Source organism: Somniosus microcephalus, chromosome 16, assembly GCF_052327205.1.
Source record: "Somniosus microcephalus isolate GS21.2 chromosome 16, FLI_Smic_1.0, whole genome shotgun sequence".
In the NCBI taxonomy this organism is placed as follows: Eukaryota; Metazoa; Chordata; class Chondrichthyes; order Squaliformes; family Somniosidae; genus Somniosus; species Somniosus microcephalus.
In genome coordinates, this window is record NC_141002.1 from 74,371,758 (window position 1) to 74,393,171 (window position 21,414).

Consider the following 21,414-nt stretch of genomic DNA (forward strand, 5'->3'; position numbering starts at 1 on the left):
GTTTGCACATTCTCCCCGTGTTTGCGTGGGTTTTCTCCGGGTGCTCCGGTTTCCTCCCACAGTCCAAAGATGTGCAGGTTAGGTTGATTGGCTATGATAAATTTGACCCTTAGTGTTAGGGGGATTAAATACGTGGGGTTACGGGGATAGGGTGGGATATGTGTTGGTGTAGGGGTTACAGGGATCGGGTGGGATATGTGTCTGAAATGGCCTCTATCTGCATTGTGGGGTTTCTGTGATTTCTGTGAAAAGCAAAATACTATGGATGCTGGAAATCTGAAATAAAAACAGAAAATGCTGGAAATACTCAACAGGTCAGGCAGCATCTGTGGAGAGAGAAACAGAGTTAAGCATCGACCTGAAACGTTAACTCTGTTTCTCTCTCCACAGATGCTGCCTGACCTGCTGAGTATTTCCAGCATTTTCTGTTTTTATTTTAAACTAAGTGTTGGCCCTGAATTTGCGGTTGGTATGATAGCATACTCTCAGTTCGCCTTTGAAACTGACCGCAACTTTGGGATTCGGTGCAAGCGCATGCGGATATCCTGAAGTTGGGGTCAGTCATTGACCGCTCCGAAACTGGCTGTGCTGTGCCACCGCCCCCCGCCCCCCGCCCCCTCCCCTCCACCCCTGAACCGGCAATCTTTAAATCTCGTAAATCATTGAACTAACGAAAACTTCGGCTCTTCCGCAGCAAGTACGCTGTTAAAATCCCCACTAACAGTTAGATCCAAGGGAATTAGGTGTAACTGGGGTTTTTACCAGCGTATTGACTGCTAAACAGATGTTAAGGGCCTGGAAAACTAATTTTAATAAAGATGAACATTTTTAAGAAACTTTTCAAAAATTCATTTTTTTTTTAAGTTTGTGCATCTTTAGTTTAGGTTTGCCTTTTCCCCAAGTGAGCGGCCCAATCTTTGTTTCGCTCTCTCTAACTATTTAAAAAATTTAGAATTTTAAGGGTTTGCCCACTTCCTTGTTTGCTGTCTGTGAGAATTCTGCCTTTTGATTGGCTGCTTAGACAGCCTGTTGATGTCACAGCACTTCGCTCAAGGGGATCCCCATTAAGTTCCGTTGAATTGAATTCAAGGTCAGAAAACCCAAAGTTCTCAACACAGGGATTGCAAGATCCCTGTGCGGAGCGTACTCCGGGACCAGAAACGAACGCCTTCGCTTCTCTGCTGGCCGCAAATTCCGGGCTATTATATTTTGTTGCATCTAAATATTTAACCCTTATTTTTTCATATTAATGAATAGTAATAATTAACTGAACCTTTACATTGAAGGTCGTGGATAGTGCAGCTTATTGGAGCACCAGTGCACTGTATGGCTCAATGGTAGGTTTGGGTCCTCCCCTTCTCTGGTGAGTTCCCAATCTCAGCATTGTTACTGTGGGAAAATGTTGAGCAGAGATAAAGTGCCTTCCCATGGAAGAGAAATTTGTCAGAGACATTTTCCCTTCTAGTGGCTGGCAATTAGTGGGAGGCTTGTAAGCAGATTACCCACCTGCTCTCTCAGCCGCAGTTGATGCATGGCCCAGAGGGACCAAGGAGAACTGGGGAGAAAATATGAGGATCTCACATCCTCAAGAAAGAAGAAATAAACCTTTCTATTTTTATCATGCAGGGTAGAAGGATGTATGGCACATTGCCCAAAGCACATGCTTCTTGATGAAGTCACACGCAGATGCGTCCACCTGGAGGACTGTGAGTGCCTCAGTTTGTCTACTTCTAACCTTTTACATTCCTTGTTTATTCTTCATTAAGTGAGAGATGAAAGAGCCAGAGAAGAGCTGCAGTAATAAGCATTTAACATAGCTAGGCCAGTTGGCTTGTAGCTCAACATTAATGTTTTGAAAATTTCAGTCTGCTCTTACCTCCGATTCCCACAAAATTTTCCATTCTCAGTGTCACTTTGCTTAAAGTTCAGACTACAAAACAAGTAGTTATTTTTTTCTTCTTTATTTTATAGTTAATACTAGAGATACTAGTCAGTGAAATTATACTGTTAAAGAAATATCAAGACATACTAAAATCAAAATAATTACAGTTCTTATACTTTAATACTTTTCATAACTAAATTAATGCCTGACACCATTTAAAAGTGGTTTACATCCAAAAGTACACATTTAGTCAGCCTGTCCTAAGGGGATGAACCCCTAGATTTATAACCCATATATGGAAAAGAACTACAGCACTTAGCTTCTTGTTCTAAAAATGTATGATGGGAAATAATATCAACTTCAATGGAAGCAATAGAAAAAAGATAATGCTCACGAGTTTGATCTTGAAGTACTTATGTCTGTGAATGATACACTAATTGTTTATTTTCTAACAGGTATCAATGTAACGGCAACAGATTTACCTTATGTACAGACATCGACAACATCTGCGACAACAGAAGCGGCATACAGTTCACCCACTACAACACTGACTCCAACAGTGGGACAGTTAACGACCGCCATTACAGACCAATATACAAGTATGAGAACAACCCCACTAACAACTTTTCCAGCAATTACAACAGTCACCACAATATCCCCGGTCGCTACCTCTGCAATAGCTTACACACCATCCTTTACAGTCACGGAACCTTCAACTTTAAGTTCTACAAGGACCACCACTACTTCTGTTGGGGGTACCGGAGCAACAAGTGCTGCAGCAGCAGTTACAAGCCAGTCTACAACTCCCACTTACACAACTGAAAAGATGTCGTCTACCACAAGTACAGCTTTAAGTAGTGCTTTGTCAGCCATGGCTACTAGCGACAGATCTGAAATGATTATTTACTCAACATATGTTACAGTATCTACTGCTCACCCAACAATACTAAAGACTCAATACAGTACATCCACTGAAAGTACAGAAACCACAACAGTGCAACAAACAACTGTGGGAAAGACAGAAACATCAACCAAAGAGGTCACCAGGGATTCTCTAGCACCATTTACAACAACCAGAGCTACCTTGACTCCAGAGATAAGTGTTCCACCTGAGAAAACACAAAGCATACCATCGACAGCAGTGACTCCTGTAGTTACTTCCCCAGTTTCTGTTTCAGCTACAAGTGTTCAGGAGAAAACCGCATCAGAAGCATCCGCTGCATCACAGACGTTTCCTTCCACCCTGACATCACCTACTTCTGCGGCTACAACTAGGCCTCAACCAGAAACTGCAATTGCATTTGGTATCTCAACTGTACCCTCTTATTCTCAAACTGCAGCCCCATCAGTGACACCACCACAATGCATAGTAGGGGCAGTTTAACCTTTTTTCTCCTTAAACGGAACCTACATAATGGCAAATAAAAATTCTAGATATCTTTAAGTGCTTAAGTTGGAAAATATGGTTAAACTTGTAATTTTATGTTAAAAGCTCTTATTAGTATATAAAATATTTTGATCCATTCTCTATAGCACCTGCACATTTAAAACAAATAGATATTTGTGTTTCTGTCCTTGTCATTGTTCCCTTCACTAGCTCTCCCCCCGCCAAAAATGATTCTTACTCCTCCCAACCAGTCATCCATCATTAAGCTTCTTGTTTTACTAACAAGAGGATCATTAGACATGCTGGGCTGTGGTCTTTTTACTGCTGCTATCAATATCACTGAAGCTTCTGCAAGGGAGGATCATTTCACACCAGTTTTCTGCTTCCTCAATGCTCCAGCAATGCACAGTACTCCATCTAATAGCCTGGACAAAAGTGTGTATGTCACCTAATCAGGGCCGACAAATTTGTGTGTCAGTCAAGACTGGCATTATAAACCTGTGATATTCTGGTCAGGAAGCCCAGACCTCTACTGCTGCTATTGGGCAGCTCCAAGTTGAAAGAGATAGTTGTACTAATTGAAGTAACAGACAGGGTAAAGTGCTAACTTGAAAAAAGACATAACATTTGTTCAAAAGTATCAACTTTATTTTTGTAACTGTTTAAAGTGGAGAGTTTTTTATTCAGTGGTTTGGGATTTGGTTTAAAATGCATCACAGAATAATTTCTCCACTCATTCAGGGAGTAGAACAAAATTAAATCAACACAACAAATGACATTGGGAGCTCAATAAAAAACAATAATGTCCTGAAACAGAAGGTTAATGAATACAACTGTATCTCCCGCCCTTCTATTAGAACAGATGTTCATTTGCTAATGAAATATGAGGGTAGATTTTGACTTTTGGGTGGCTGACCCTTTATCCACTCTTTGGTCAATGATTCCAATGTACATAGCCTTGATGCGTGCAACATCCAATGCTTTTGTGCTGCAATGGCTGAATCACAAAGATCTTGATGTTTTTTAAGCTTTTAAAAAAAAAATTAAAACAACTTATTAATGTCTCTCACAAGTCTAACCAACAGCTACCACCTCTTTCTTATCTATGCTCCATCCTTTATCTTTTAACAGTCTTGGCCTCACGATCCTGACCTCAGTTAGAAATTCCCCATCTCCTCAATTAAAGCTGTCTCCAAACACCTCTTTTTCTCCTCAACACCTCTTAGTTAGAGTCTCCTGTGCCTAGCGAGGTAACCTCATTCTTCCCCTACTGTCTGTCCAGAGCACGATATTTGACTCTAATCAGAGTATCACCTTGCATTACATCAGCATTGTTTATATTTGCAAGTCTGAAATAGACTCGTCTTGTCTCTGGGTTGTTTCCAGAACAAAAAGCATTTTTATGTGGGCCGGTCGTTAGCCTGACTCACAACTCACTACCAGGAGGAACAGTGGACCACCTTTAATCTAACATGTACCTTACAACACCTCTTAGCTCCCTATAATGCCCAAGTCTATCCAAGAATAATAAATAAAATAAATATAAAATGATTCATTTATGTCATTGCTCTTGTAGTTGGGGAGGCTCTTTTAGCACTCTCTTGCACCTGTGGGCAGTGTGTAAGAGGAAGCTTGTTATCTGATAGACTATCCTTCTAGTTTTGAACCTCGTTCTGTGTCAACCTATCTTGCTTCTCTCTATTTTAGTGATACTAGGATGGGCTGTGATTCTTTTGTTCCTGCCAGGTCTCCATTTATCTCTCTAATATTCTCAATGTTTTTAAATCAACATTCAGTGCCTACTCCTACTGTAACTAGTTTTTTCTAAGGACTCCAAAACTGTGGAACTCCTTCCTTCCCTCTGTCTTGTCTTCTTCCTACAATCTTTAGGCATTTAAAACCCAAGCCTTGTGTCACCTAATCACTCATTTCTGATTTACCTCTTCCTTTACTTTCCTCAGACTTAGTGCTGCTTATAAGGGTCTTGCTCCTTCATCTTTGTTTCTCAATAATAAAATAAATATAAAATGATACATTGTAACCTTAAGTCAGAAATTAAAGTAGGAAGTTGGTGAATTACCAGATCTGATGTAATTTGGGAGGGTTCTGATGTGGAAGCTACAATGAAGAATATGTAAAGCTAAGGAAGTATTATAATTCCTGTAGAAGTTGAGAGGCTAACCTTAATGTGTAGGCATCCAGAATGACACAAATGCTTTCTCTGCTCTCGTATGTCAACCCATCACAGACTGTAGTATAAACATAAATAATGAGCAATGATATAGTTTTTCAAAATATGGGGTCAAAAATTTATGAAAAGCTATATTAACAGCTTTACAAATCTTCACAACGAATCCTTTCTATTAAAAATAAGCTAGCTTTGTTGTCATCACAACTAGTTCAACATAAAACTGAAAAGCTCAAAGTATGAATAAAATTTACAGAACAATATGGAGTGGATTTTCAATTTATGCCCGATTGTAAAACTAGTGCCGTGGATCTGCTGCCTCTAACAGAAAATACTTGATTTTCATTTCCAATGTCCATGAAAATTGGGTGGTATAAACAACAGGCGACCAATGTGCAATGCCAGTTTTATGCTGGGGTCACAAATTGAAAATCTAACCCTTGTTTCTATAGCCAACTTTACACATAGTGTCAAAGAATATAAATGTAGAACTTAAGCTGAGGTTTGATAATGTTCCTCCCAGTCTTGCTGTGGCATTGTGTTACTTTCTGCAGTATTTTACCCTGTAATGACAGATGTAGGCCTCTGTTTCTAGATCGACCTTAACTAACCACTACCCATGACCATGCCAAGATTAAACTCCTGGAGTTTTTGCACTGATGGACTCATTAGAGTTCTCAGATATGTAGGCCTAGAAATTCAGTATCGCCACATTTGGGGCGCAACAGCTGGGCGTTCGCTAAATTTAGCGCCCGGTGCAACTTAGCGCCACCTTCGCCGAAATTGAGTTGCATCGCCCCAAGAGGTTACTGCTGCGCTAAAGCAGGCGATGCATGACTATCATAAGGCGCTAAGCCGGCGAGCCGAGGCGCTAACACCGAGGACGGGCGCAGCACAGGTGCGGCGAGTTGCTGATTGAAGGCAGACACACTGGCGCCGGTCAGCTCTTAAAGGGGGAGGGTGGACTTGTTTGGCTGCCATGCCCTGCACACTGAAGCCCTGAAGCAAGGCCTGACCATTGCTGGATCATCATTTCTACGCCCAGGACCATGCAGAAGGCTAGGGAGCGAGCGGAGCGCTTCAGCGAGGGTGCCCTGAGGCTACTGGTTGGCGCAGTAGAGCGCAGGCGACCTGTCCTCTTCCCTGACAGTGGGAGGAGGCCGCTTCCCAGCGAATACCGAAAAGCCTGGAGGAGGGTTGCAAACAGGGTGACCACCAACAGCATGGTTGCCAGGACTCCACTTCAATGCAGGAAAAAGTTCAACAACCTCACTCGGGTTGTCAGGGTGAGTACCCTTTCCACTATCCTGTTCATCCCTGCATGTGCACCTCAGTTTCTGGCCAAAGGGACCTGAAAGCCCCAATGCCCAGCCCTCATCCAAGAGCTATGGGACTCTCATGAAAACCACTTGCACATTCAGCACTTTACACACTGTCAGGGCTATTCCACCATGGGAGGCAGTGCAGGCAAGATGAGAGCCTGACACTGTCAGGGCTATTTCACCATGGGAGGCAGTGCAGGCAAGATCAGGGCTTGACACTGTCAGGGCTATTCCACCATGGGAGGCAGTGCAGGCAAGATGAGGGCTTGACACTGTCAGGGCTATTCCACCATGGGAGGCAGTGCAGGCAAGATCAGGGCTTGACACTGGACTTAGAGGCCGCCCTTTCTCTTGCAGGGCAAGCTGGCCCACAATCGCAGGCAGCAGCGACAGACCGGGGGAGGCCGTCCTGACCTCAAAGAGCTCAGCAACCTGGAGCAGCGTGTGGAGCGCATTATGGCAGGCCGGCTGATTGGCCCCGTCACCAGTGGAGATGCCGACCCTGTTCTGGACAGCAATGGTAAGGTCATCACCTTTTTGACCTCTCTCTTTCCACTTGTGCCTCACAACAGCATCCTTTGCCACTATCGAACCAATACAGTGCATAGCAGCACTCATGCCTCCCTCGCTGCCGCCCTGTCCTCACTCTAAAGCAACTCTTGTGCCTCCCTGCTTTCAGATGCTGATTCGTCAGGTGAGGAGGCGGGCCCTCAAGCTGCCACTGTCAGTGATTCTGAATTCGAGGAGGAGGAAGAGGAAGCCGGCCCATCAGTGCCGCCCTCAGCCGAGGCAGCCCATGGCCATGATGGGGACACGTCTTCCATGGAGGGGGAGCAGGGGGGAAGGGTCTGAGGAGAGTGAAGCTCCGGGACCCAGCAGGCTGCAGCAATGCGGGAGGGGTGGGGAAGCTCAGCGGCCTTCTCCCCGGAGGGTGAGTGCGGCCTCCAGTCCTGCTACGGTGAGCGCAGAGGAGGTGCGGCTCCTTGGTGAAATGGGCGCCCAGGCTGAGCGCAGGCACACTGAGCTCATGGCTGCAGTGGCAAGGATGCCTGACTCCATTGAGTCACTGGCAAGGGGTGCTCAGGAATTCGGGGCAGCACAGGCCAGGAGTCTGCAAGAATTCAGTGCAGCACAGGCAAGGAGTCTGCAGGACTTCGCGGCAGCACAGGCGGCTTCCAGCCAAGTGCTCAGCCGTGCCGTGCATTCACTGGCTGGTCTGATGCAGACACAGATCAGGGTCACACGGGCACTAACTGCTGCCACCCTCGCTGGATCAGCCAGGCATCGCCGGGGCCCTCGCCGCGCCACAGCAGCCCAGCAGTCTGTGCTTCAGCAGATTGCTGCGCATGCTGCAGTGCTGGCCCGTGCGAGTGCCAGTGTATCAGCCGACCAGGGAGTGCCTGTGCTCTGTCAGGTTGGCAGCATTCCTGCAGCCAACACTGTCACTCCTCCACTGCAGCTGCCACCACCCGTAGGACAGACTGCTGCCGCCCAAGCAGAGTTGGAGCAGTCAGCAGCTGCGTCCTCCAGGCCCAGAGCTGGTCTAGGCCGTCCCCCAAGGGCATCTGGCGTCTCACCAACTAACCCTCAGCAGCCTTCCCCCAGCCTTGCTGCAGCCACTGGGGTCCCATTGAGGAGGAGCTGCAGGGCAGGAAGGGGCCATTCGTGGAAGCGAGGCGGATCACCCTCACAGGGGAAAAAGTAGAAGGTGTGGCCAAATGTTGTGTTTATATATGAAGGCCGAGAATGTTTTTTTTATATATGGAGGCCGAGACTGTTGTGTTTGTTTTTTATATGAAGGCCACGGATAATGGTCATTTTTGTTTAACTGTTTTTTTCATTTTCTGAAGGTTGTGAGAGCCAGTTATGTCTCTGACTGTTTTTTGGGGGGTTTATCTGAATTAGTTTGTCATGCGGGAAGGGCACAGAGTTTGCACAGTAAAAAAATTTCTTTAATCACATTGTCCATGTTTGCACTTTGAACTATTTGTTGCCTTGACCGGCTGAGGGCTTGCAGAGCGGCTCCATTCATGTTCTTTCATTGGCACAAGCCATTCCCTGAGAGGGGGCCTAGAACTGAGTTGCAATAAGCCGCCGACGGATGGCCCTTGCACTTTGTGCCTCCCTCCTGTCTTGGTGCTCCTCCTCCTCCTCCTCCTCCTCCTCCTCCTCTGGTGGTCCTCCAATGTCTGCTGGCAGTGGCTGAGTCCTGAGGATAGCCAGGTTGTGCAGCATGCAGCACACTACAACGAAATGGGAGACTCGCTCAGGCGAGTACTGTAGGGCTCCTCCGAAATGGTCCAGACAGCGGAACCGCTCCTTGAGCATGCCGATTGTGTGCTCAATGATGTTCTTGGTAGCTTGATGGCTGTCATTGTATCGCTCTTCAGCAGGGGTGCTGGGCGCACGGAGCGGGGTCATCAGCCAGGTGCACAAAGGATAGCCTTTGTCCCCGAGAAGCCATCCTCGTGGGTGAGCCTGGGCTTCGAAAATGTCTGCCACAGAAGTCTGGCGCAGGATGAAGGCATCGTGGCTGCTGCCTGGAAAGCGGGCATTGACAGCTAGTATGAGCTGCCTGTGGTCACACACCAACTGGACGTTGAGCAAATGGTAGCCCTTCCGGTTGCGGTAATCCTCGGCATTCTCTAGAGGTGCCCGCAAAGCCACATGCGTGCAGTCAATGGTGCCCTGGACCATGAGGAAGCCCGCTATTCCTCCAAATCTCATTGCACGCTCTTGCTGCTTGTCCAGGGTCATGGGGAAGGAGATGTACTGACGTCTCCTTCTGAAAAGGGCATTGGTCACCTGGCAGATGCAGCAATGTATCACGAACTGGGAGATGTTGGCAATGTCCCCAGTAGCGGATTGGAAGGAGCCGGTGGCATAGAAGTTGAGAGCCACCGTCACCTTCACTGCCACTGACAGAGCCGTCCTGCTCCTCAGCTGTGGCTGCAGATCTCTGCGAAGCAGGTGGCAGATCTCAGTGACCACCTCCCTTCTGAATCGCAGCCTCTGAACACACTGCTCCTCAGACATGTTCAGATATGAGAACTGCTGGCGGTATACCCTGGGAGGGTAAGGCCTCCTGTGCCGATGCCTGTTGGCCCTTCTCCGTCTGGCCATGACTGGCACTCTCTCATGGCGTCTCTGAGCCCTTTGAATGCAATGCAGTAAGCCAACGTATCCACCCATTGCAGCCCCCATCATATGTGGCGACTCAAGGCTATGGCACTGAAAGTTAAATCCAAGTGCAAAGCTTTGGCCTGAAGCCAGAAATACCTGTGCGAGCGCTGAGTCAAAGCAGAAAGCTCTCTCCCTTTGTCTCTCTCCAAATATCCGTCTCTCACACAGAAGGATTGCCACAAAATGGCTGCCACTTATAATGCAGGAGGAGTCCCCTTTAAATAGCGTCCCCCGCACCCCGCAGCAACTGGGATCCGTTCCCCTCTACCAGTCGCTGGGGGCACCAGGCACACAGAAGGGCGGCGCCACTGAAGTTCCGGTTCGGGGCGCACCAAGGGCGTTGCACCATGAAATGACGTCAGGATCTGCGCGCGCAGCTGAGCAAGCGCTGCGGTTTTGCGCCGCTGCTAAATCTTGAGTGAAGTTCGCGAGAGGCGCAGCTCGCACCGCGCTCGGGCGCTAGCCGCTTAGCGCCCCACTTCTCCTCCTAAGGCGCTAGCGGCTGGCGCTAACAACTGAATTTCTAGGCCGTAGTGTTCACATGCTTTGACATGATTAGGCCTTTATCGGTGTGTTTTTGGTTTGATTAAACAAATACAATAAGTGAAAGATTTCATTAAATATGGGTGCAAAGTTCTCTTTCTAATTTTACAATGATTTCCATAAGGTCTTAGCAATTCCTGAATCACTGAAACATAGATTGTTATTTTATACCTTTCTTTTAATGGTTTGGCTTCTGTTGGTTCCTTGGCCGGAATTTTAGGTTTTTGACTCACCCGGAGCAGGGGCCTATTAGAGCACGACCCCGCACACTCTGGAGTTTTAACTCCACGTTGTGCTTGTGATTCCACCGACAGGTTCCCTGCCCAAAAGTCAGCCTGATTGACAGCCTGGCTTCCAGTCGGGCGGGGAATGCTGGACAGGAGGCCGCAACCACAGGTAGGTGCGGGGTGGGGCGGGGGAGGGGTCTGAACCTGGGGTAGTCCGACCCGGGGGTCCGATCCCCAACCCTGAGGGGGGGAGGGGGGTGTGATGGTGGGGGAGCTTGGGGGGCCGGGAGGAAATACTCCTGCTCCTCCCAGCCCACAGGGATTGCTCCCCAAGGCTGTCCTCACCTCGCTGCATCTGCTGGGATTCCCAAGGTCCGGGATCCCCGGCCGGCCACCGATAAACCTGCACAGCAGGTTAAATCAGAGGCGTCCAGTCTCATTGGCTGCCCGCCTCATCCCGCCTCAATTAAACCCGGAAGTAGACGGGTTGGTGGTGGGTTGTGGTCGGGATTCACATTTTTAATACTTCAACCTCCCACCCAACCCGTACCCACCCATTTTTTGGGGTTAAAATTCCCCCCCTTATAGCAGCAACCTTTGGGAGCAAAATGCCATGACTATTTGTCAAATGCTGCTGATTTGTATTCGGAACAAGACATCAAACTTTTACAATAGTTTAGTAACAACTCAGAAAAAAATCTTCTCAATCATTTCTTAATCTCCATATCGGTGAACGAATGCATTATATACATCTTATACTTTTTATTCTACATTATTTCTTCCAGTGCCCTTTTAATGTGACACAGCCAAGTTGCGGTTTTCTGGGAATGCCTGTCCAAATAAACAGTGACAGGTGCTGTCCACAGTGGGAATGCCCATGTGAGTACTGGTTTCAGATTTGTGCTGCACCATATTATGTGAACAGTTAGTACTATTATTCTTCCGATTAAAGAAAAATACATTGCACGTACAGTAATAAGTTGCCAAAGTGGAAACACACAATTTTGATATAAAACAAATAGGTACGTGTGTTCCTGACATTTTTTTCTGTTGATTTTTTTTCACTTGTCGGCTCTGCTTGAAATCTTCACTTTTTTGTTAGATTGCACTAACGCTGATTCTGATTCTGATTCTGATCTTTTCTCTCCTTTTTTCTCAACTCTTACCCCATCTCTTTGTTCCATTTCTGTTTCTCCCTGTCTTAAACCTGTAGCAGTATTCTTTATTTTTTTTAAATCCAGTCTTTTGTTCAGAGAATACACATTTTTGAAAAAACAATAGAAATATATAAATAAAATTCATCAATAAAACCATTTATGTTCCATTTATAACATCAATTGTTAAGAGTCCTTCTAATTTCCGATGCGATCCAGTTTATGACTGGCAGTAAAACCACATGCAAAGCAGAGTGTATATTTCCAGGCCTGTCTTCGTTGATAGTCTTTAGAATTATTTTGATTGGATTTGGGATTAAATTGGAACCACTTCCAGTCTTCAAGAGCAGACACTGCAACAGAACCTCCAATGTACCCTTTGTAACTGGGTCAACACCAAGGAATGTTATTCACTTGTTGCAGGTACTGCAGCATAAGTCAAGTCTTTTCTTTATGCTGTAAATTTGTACCATTCCTGCTATCTAATAGTAGTCTTGATGTTATAAAAAATGAGGTCCTGCACAGAATTGTGAAATTTTACTGGAAAAGAGAATGTCTTTGCAGGAAGGTGACTGGGTAACTATTACTTTCAGTGTTGACCTGTTCTATAGTTTCCTACCACAGATACATGAAAGTACAGTATATTTTCCAACTTCACAACAATTTCAGTGCGTTTATCCATTGCTGAATCTAAAAATGGCAGATTTTACAAAATTCTAATGATACTAATTTTGGAAATTCTTCTCCGTAAGTACAATACCCCATCAGCCTCTGCATTATTTCAACTACTCTATTGCTCTACAGATTTCTGTTGTTTTCTTTTAATGAGTATACAAGGCACGTGATTTCATGATGAAGGGTCCCAGACCTGAAACGTTAACTCTCTTTCTCTCTCCACGGATGCTGCCTGGCCTGCTGAGTGCTTCCAGCATTTTCTATTGTTATTTCTGTGTTTTAGCTGGTGGCTTCAAACTGCTTTAGTATTGGTGCCTAGGATTACAGGAATAGAATTGCACTAGAAAATTATCATCAGCCTACTTAATCACATTCAAGCAGTTGGTCTTTTTTTGTCTGATGTTTACAGTCACAGTGTAAACTGCCTACACTCTGTGAGGCATTTGATATTATATACCCAAGAGGTTGTTGGTTGTTCTGTTTTGCCTTTACCCCCCCCGACATAGTCCCATGCTGTTCTAGAATTAATATATCGTCCAATGGAAGAAAATGTCCAAAATAATTTTGTGTAATTTTTGTTTCTCTACAAAGTGTTGTGTATTGAGATGCCTTTCTGGTTAATTTTTATTATTATATTCAGATTTGAAAGTAATCATTATTTTCTTGTTTAACAGCAGGTAGTCTGTAAAATGGGAAACTTTTAAAATCACGGATTCTAAATTATTCAGTATTAAGAGAATTTTACAGAAATATTTGCTTTCAGTTGGTTTAAAAACAATGGTGTTTGTAAATACATTTAAGGGTAGATTTTCCTCTGGGGCTGCCTGCTGAGCACCCGACAGGTGTGCTGCAACTGTCAGCGGATAGACACCCTGAATTTCCTGTCCCTGGGCCTCACTTGCCAGGCTCGGGCACAATCCAGTTGCAGGTCTGTCACCTAGCTGAACTTCTGCTGAAAAGAAGAGCAGGAAACGGGAGCGCAGCTATGAGGCCTGTAACTGCCCTCTATTGGCCAGTGGTATCGGGGTCTTCTGGCTGCTCTCTGAGAGCCCTGAGGCTTTAAACTTATCCTTGGGAGGGGGGAGGTGAAGTACCTGCAAGCTTCGATCTTTGTCTCTTCAATCTTCGAGCTGCCCGTGGAATTCCCACAGATGATCCAGCCTGATCCAGAGGACCTGGCCCAAGCCCTAATGCCTAGTTTCTTCAGCCATCACTCCACTGGGATGCTCAATGATCGTATGAGGAGCAAAGTGAAGTGAGAGGGACATCCCTTCCCACCTCACTTCAGATTCAGAGCCTACTCCAGGTATAGGAGAGTAATGCAATTTTGGGCAGCCTCAGGAAACCCTCAGGTAGCGCAGTGTGGGTCGAGACCTGACATAACAGATCTTCGCCCCTTTTTCCTCTTTGCTGAGCCTGGAAACGATAAGTGTAGCACAGGTACTAGGAAGAGGAAAATCCCTTATTAAGTATGTAAAAACCAATGAAACATAGAAGATAGGAGCAGGAGTAGGTCATTCGGCCCCTCGAGCCTGTTCTGCCATTTAATGAGATCACAGAAATCACAGAAATCACAGAAACCCCACAGTGCAGGTAGAGGCCATTTCGGCCCATCGAGCCTGCACCGACACATATCCCACCCGATCCCCGTAACCCCTACACCAACACATATCCCACCCTATCCCCGTAACCCCACGTATTTAATCCCCCTAACACTAAGGGTCAATTTATCATAGCCAATCAACCTAACCCGCACATCTTTGGACTGTGGGAGGAAACCGGAGCACCCGGAGAAAACCCACGCAAACACGGGGAGAATGTGCAAACTCCACACAGACAGTCACCCGAGGCCGGATTCGAACCCGATCATGGCTGATCATCCAAATTCAGTACCCTGTCCCTGCTTTCTCCCCATATCACTTGTCCCTTTAGCCTTAAATAAAATACTACCTCATATATATATACTATATTTTTCCAATTCTTTACCAAGAAAGTAGTTTCAAACCAATTAATTAATGTATTTGCCTCGTCAGGTCGCTGCTCAATGTTTTCTGACCTGCACATCATCACATTTGATGGCAATGATGTGGGAGTATATGATGCTGCAGCCTATGTACTGACTCTGTTACCACAAGAAACTATTGTTGCTCATATTGAACAATGTCCTACCCGTGAGGTAACTTTAAACTTTTTTCCAAAAGCTAGAACCAAATGAATACCTGTACTGAATGAAAAGTGAAATTTGGAACAAATTACATCAATAACTTTAGTCAAAGTTTCCAAAATAGCATGTTATTAGCCATTAGGGGTATTAATTTTATACTTCTTAATAGTTATTAAATTAACTATTAAGGAATGGTGTTTTAAACTACTATGTAAAATATTCACTGGATGTAAGAGGATGTTAGCTGAAAAGTATCTGAAAAATACTGTTTTATTAATTGCAGAGTGCAAATTCTATCAGACGCCCTGTAAGTACAAAACTATTACTTTAGTTACATTTTAACACTACTCATTTCGAAGTGTCATTTAATGTAAGATGTTTGTTTTCATGATTTTATTTACCTACAATCATTGCTTTTACCATTAAGGTGCCTGGAGGTAATTCTGGATTGTGCTTTAGAAAGTTGAACATAACCTCACGTAACCACAAAGTTCTCATCAATCGACTGGATAGACTGGTGAGTATGAGGTTAATAAAACTTAAATATGATCGTTAATAATTTTTGCATTTCTTTTATAAAACTACTATTGCTATTACTAATAATTTATAGTACAAGAACAAATATATTATCTAGACAATCATATAAATAATAAACCTTCTTTCTTACCTTTGCCATTTCTTGCAATGTTTGGTAGTTTCATGACTTTAATCCCATGCTATTACTTCAGTTACCAAACAACATCTACTGTATCTTTTAGATAATATTGATTTCACAATATCAACTGTACCTTCTAAATAATGTTATTGATGTTAGTCATAGAGTTATGTAATCATGATATATGATACTCATGACAAAACACAGCAACAGTAAAGAAAAGCTTGTATTTGTCTTATGTCTCAAATCGTCGGCCTAGAAATTGATTTGCATTGGCCTGCCGGCACGAACTGGGTGCAGGAAATGAGTCCTGCACCTGAAGGGTAGGCGCGAGGTACATCCGACATTGGGTGACCTCAGACAGCTCGTTGGCGAACAGGCTTAGATATTCAGGGGGAAGGCGGCTGGGGAGGGTCGACTGCGAAAGAAGGTGATTGGCAAGGGAGCGATTGGGATGGAAGGCAATCTGGAAGTGGGGAGACGAGGGAGCGATTGCGATGGAAGGCGATCTGGAAGTGGGGAGACGAGGGAGCGATTGGGATGGAAGGCGATCTGGAAGGGGGGAGACCAGGGTACAGTCTGCGGGACTGCAGTTGAGCTGGGAGAAGAATGGCACAGCAGTTTGAACATTGTGTTACACCCCTGGGACCTGAGTTTGAAAACAGCCCATAACAAAGCAATGAAAGCCTCCAATCTTTGCGAGTTTTATGATACTATGTGAAATAAATTTGGACAGTCTCGAGCTGGTTCCTAGTGAGCCACAGCACAAAATGCTCATCATTTGCCACTTTTACTTGGAAATAATCTGAAAGATTACTAACTAAATATTCTGACTTCTGTTTAATCATCTAAACACAGATTAGCAGGAAAGGGCACACAAAGGTCATTGTTTCCTAAATAAATTTACTGTAAATCAATTCTTCATAAATGGTTAATAAAAATGTGTAATTGTTCAACTTGTGCTGAACATTGTACGAGAAGATTTCAGTTGCATTTATTTTGCTTGCAGACAACGGTGAACTCTAGACCTGCTCGACTCCCATTCACAAAATTAGGCTTCCATATACAGGACACTGGAGCAATGTACCTGATCACAACCCCAGCTGGTGTTACTATTCAGTGGTATCGCAGCACAGGCATCATTGTGTTAGAATTTGGTTTGCCTTCCAACAGAACCATAGGAACTAAAGGCTTATGTGGTAAGTGTACTATGGCCACAAGTTATTCCCAAATTTTTCCTGTTATGTATGATTTGACTTTTGTACCCATTCATTCCTTCAAACTTCATTGCAGTTAGTAGTTCTACTGGAAAATACCATTCTTTACATCTTCATCCGTGGTTTGTTGCTGGTTTATGAATATGACTTTGAGCTAATCACGTACATTTGTTGAATATGCAAGAAAGCATAACACTTTAGGTGTGGCCTACATGCACTAATCTCCCCTGATGTAGCTCATAATGAGATACGGGAAACTGTACATCATTATAAAACAATGTGTATTATAGTTAATCTCTTGTGTTATTGTGTATGAACAAATAAATCCCTCCCAGTAATGGTGCTTCTTTCCCACTGTAATTCTTTTGAGTTGCGTTCTCTGTCTTTGTTTATCTCCTTTTTCTCTGTCTCTCTCTCTGTATGGCTGTCACACACTTTCCTCATTGTAGTATCTGGCTCACTCTGATTCTTGTTTCTGTCTCATTCTACAGGTGCGAAATTCGGCTGCTTTGTGTCTGCCATTAGCGCCTCTATGGGGCGCTAACAGGGCGCAAATTGTTTTTTGCCTGGGCGCGGCAATATTAGCGCCCTGTGCTAAATTGGGTCGCGTCTCAGCGGAGGCGCTAAGAGTTAGCGCCCCACTCCTGTATATACTGCCCCGCCCAGCGATGATGACGTTATCGGCGAGCGCAGCGCCCCCTTAGCACCCCGGATGCAAAATTCAGCCGCGCCCCCTCACTTACCGCCTGGCGCTAACAACGACAGCATAAGCTGTCGAGTTGCAGTCGGGAGTCGGTTCCATGCGTGCTATTTAAAGGCGCCATCTTGGGGAAACTTTTTTGTCAGCCATAACTGTGCTGAGACATTGTCAGACAAGCTGCTGAACATATCCTATTCCACATCACTGAATCGAGTAGCCCTCTCCCTCTCCTTTGCAGCAGCCATGGCACAGAGCTGTCTCAGTAGCTGAGAGGTCGCACTCAAGAGCAGCAATGCTGATGATGAGCAGCTGCAGCTTGAAATTACCTCCCCTTTAAGAGCTGGAATAAGCTCGAGTCAAGGCTGATTGCTGAAATTGGGTAGCGCTCTGGCAATAACGTCCCTGCAGCACTCCGCTGAGACCATTAGCGCCTCATTTACTGCCCCGCTTCACTCCTGAGGCGAACGCCCAATTTTGCAACATTTTTCAATGGATTTTGCCGGGTGCTAACTTTTCAAAAAGTTGGGGCGCTTACCGAATTTCGCACCCTATAAGTCTCTCCTTCCCTCTGTCTTCTCTCTCTTTCTTTTGTATGTCTCCAATGTCTCTGGTTATCACGTATGCTCCTTTACTGATATAATCATGATTTTTTTTTGCCTTTCATAAGATCTAGAGTAAACAGGAAGATAGATGGCAACATTTACCACTTAGGAGATATGGGGAATGGGGGGAGTCTATCTTAGAGGTGCTGCACCACGGTTAATTGAGGGTCAGATTCGAAGGGACTGGAATGGAGCTATGGCCAGAAGGAAGCAAAGGGTTGCAGCTGGAGGAGGCTGGACCAACAAGTCATTTGGGGTAATTTCCAATTTCATTGTCTGGGCGGTAATCTAACGCAATGGATTGCCTGCCCAATGTTGAACCCGTCCAATATTCATCTGATTGATTTCAAAGTCGATTAATACCTCCATTGTGAAGGGTGGAAGGGCCATGATCTGGGTTTTGTAGCACCCTTGCACCAGGAACGGGGGGAGGTGGGGCAGGAGCATAGAAGTACTTGCAAGGTATACTGTGAGGCCTGAGAGCACTGGGACGAAGGTGCAGGCAATCAGCCTCAGAAGTTGAACTCTCCAAGAAAATATTTTCCAGGTATTTATAACATTGAACAGATAATTTTATGACTAAGAATAAGTATTTTATACAGAATTGCTTCATTTTTGACGTTTTCTTATGTTATAAATGCTACTTTTATCAGTAAATCAGCTGAGGGACTCAAAACAGCTTCGCACAATTTTTGAATCTATTTAATTCATCAGTTCCTGCTACTTGTTAATTTGGAATTGCTATTTCCTGGTACTTGCCAGTCAGTACTTGAGCAATTTGACTGCTCATTTTTTTGTTTGCTGCGTGCTCATTCGTCACTGGTACTCACCAACTGAATCAAATTGATCTTCATTCATTCAAATTTAGTCAATTGGATATTCAATTGATGATTTCACAGATAAGTCTTCATTTCATCCAGTCACCATATTTTGCCCTGTGGATGCATGATGCAATAGACATGCACTAGATATCTACTGATAGATGGATTACTCTCACAGAATGGCCCCATAGGAATTTATTGATTTGTACCTATAACTTAACAGTGTGGGAAAGAACTAGTTGACTATTAGAAACTAGTAAATATATATTTTAAAAGAAGCAGCTGAGTCAAAAAAACTCAATTAAAAAACAACTGTAAACATTTGTTACAAAAATAACTTATAAGAGGAAAAACTGGATAGTACTTTTGATGCTTTTATGTCCTGACTCCTCAGACTGATTTGCTTGATGTGCCTCATTTTGTGCTGGCCAGGTTATATGGATGTGCCTTCCTTTTTCCTCTTGAAGGGATATCATAGCTACTACTAAGAATGCATGTACACACAATATATGATTGCATGTGTCATGTATGTGTATATGTGCATATGCATGAATGCAAGCATGCATGTACTCTAGTGTTGGTGCTGAAATATTTGAAGGAAACAGAAGTGTCCAGGACATATGCCCAGTATTTTGATAGTGACATAATAGTAACATAATAATGACATTGATGCTCATCAGGATGTTATAATAAATTCTGCGACACTGTGCCAACTCCTCGTATTAAACTGGAACTAATAGAATATTCATCCATTACCAGACTATCACTTTAGGAGGTCTCACTTCTGTTAGCACACGTAAGGGTGATCCTGTGCTAGCAGATTTATTCTTAAACTTTATTGCATGTTTACGATTAGAACAATGTAAATATAGTACTTAAAGGAATTGTAACAATTGTAAAGAAAGAACTTGCATTGAAATTCATACCCATAGAAAACATATACTTTAAGAAATAGATTTAAAGCTTTTTAATTTAAATTAGTACTGCTTAGCAGTCTTAGCACTATTGTGAAAACATAGAAGTGATTAAAGGTTTCCTGTGTATATTAAAAAAATCAAGTTGCAGTAATAATGTTGCATTAAGTAAATTGGGACTGGAGCATTTGAATAAAATTGCAGAGTAATTGAGGTCATAAATAGCTCTTGTATAGAAGAGAATGGCCTCTATGTATGTTAGCATAGATGAGTATATCTCTTTTCAAAGTTGAAAATACCAAATGTCATTCCCATTAAACTTTGTTTTGTTAACTATAGAGCATACACTGTTCAAGTGAACAAATTTTAAAAAAAGAAAAACAAAAGCAGTTCCTGTGTTCTGGAGCAGGGTACATCTAGGAATTTACAGAAGAACAATTATTGTGACTAATAACAAATTTAAGGGGACAAAATCCCCCTCCCTTCCTCTCATGAGGTCTTTGGCTTTTTACTGGGTATGATTCCATAGGCACTGACACTTTATGCAAGGGCTCATTCTTCATGTGTAAATGTTGTAAGTATTGGGAGGCTATTTGATCATAGGGAGTGCATCACAGCTGTCTTTAATCAACACGTGCACTTTCCAGTAGGATTCACTGTTTTGTTATGTTGATTGAGGGACAAATATTGGCCAGGACACCGGGGAGAACACATTCCCCTGCTCTTCTTCGAAATAGTTCCATGGGATCTTTTACGTCCACCTGAGTGAGCAGACATGGCCTCGGTTTAACGTTTCATCTGAAAGACGGCACCTCTGACAGTGCAGCACTCCCTCAGCATTGCTACTGGAGTGTCAACCTAGATTTTTGTGCTCAAGTCTCTGGAATGGGACTTGAACCCACGACCTTCTGACTCAAACGCGAGAGTGCTGCCCACTGAGCCACAGCTGACACTGTTATCCTACATTGCAACAGTGACTACACTTCAAAAGTACTTCATTGGCTGTAAAGCGCTTTGGGACGTCCAGTGGTCGTGAAAGAAGCTATATAAATACAGGCCTGTTTCACTGAATTGTGACCAGGAGAGAGACCATTTGTGGATTTTTGTCCTCTCTGAACCATTTGAGGCCAAATGTAGCAACCACAACTGCTGCATTAGCTGCAATTGTTCAACCACTGTCTGGCAACACACAAGCCACCTAATATCTGGCAGAAGGCACATGTAATAGCACTATTAAAGCCTGGAAAAGATCCCTCAGATCCTAAGAGTTTTCGGCCAATTTCACTGCTTTGCCACACCTATAAGCTGTTTGAACGCCTAATACTCAATAGGATAGCACCAACTGTAGATGAGAAGATCATTCCAGAGCAAGCAGGTTTCCGCCCCGGCAAATCAACAACAAGCCAACTGCTCAACCTCACACAACAAATCGAAGATGGTTTTGAGCAAGGGATGGTAACAGGTGCTGTTTTTGTAGACCTGTCAGCAGCATACGATACAGTGAACCACAGACGTCTCCTCTGCAAGATTCTAGAGATGACAAAAGAGATTCACTTAACAGAGCTGTTAGAAAGCATGCTTCAGAATCGCCGGTTCTGTGTTGAACTAGGTGGGAAGCGCAGCAGGTGGCGTATTCAGAAGAATGGTCTTCCTCAGGGAAGCATGCTTGCACTGCTGCTGTACAACATCTACACGAATGACCAACCTATAGATGGTGTCACACGCCGTTTTATATATGCCGATGACTTATGTGTCACTGCCCAAAGCACTGATTTTAACA

General features: G+C 44.2%; 1 protein-coding gene across 1 annotated transcript in view; it reads left to right on the top strand.

The window, feature by feature from the left end:
- Window positions 1-21,414, top strand: part of otogl (otogelin-like) — a 237,127-nt gene that overhangs the window by 158,847 nt on the left and 56,866 nt on the right. Inside the window, exons 31-36 of the mRNA XM_086009727.1 lie at window positions 1,627-1,706; window positions 2,338-3,251; window positions 11,518-11,611; window positions 14,595-14,737; window positions 15,153-15,242; window positions 16,390-16,579. Coding sequence (XP_085865853.1) covers window positions 1,627-1,706; window positions 2,338-3,251; window positions 11,518-11,611; window positions 14,595-14,737; window positions 15,153-15,242; window positions 16,390-16,579 — 1,511 coding nt within the window. The remainder of the gene's footprint in view (window positions 1-1,626; window positions 1,707-2,337; window positions 3,252-11,517; window positions 11,612-14,594; window positions 14,738-15,152; window positions 15,243-16,389; window positions 16,580-21,414) is intronic.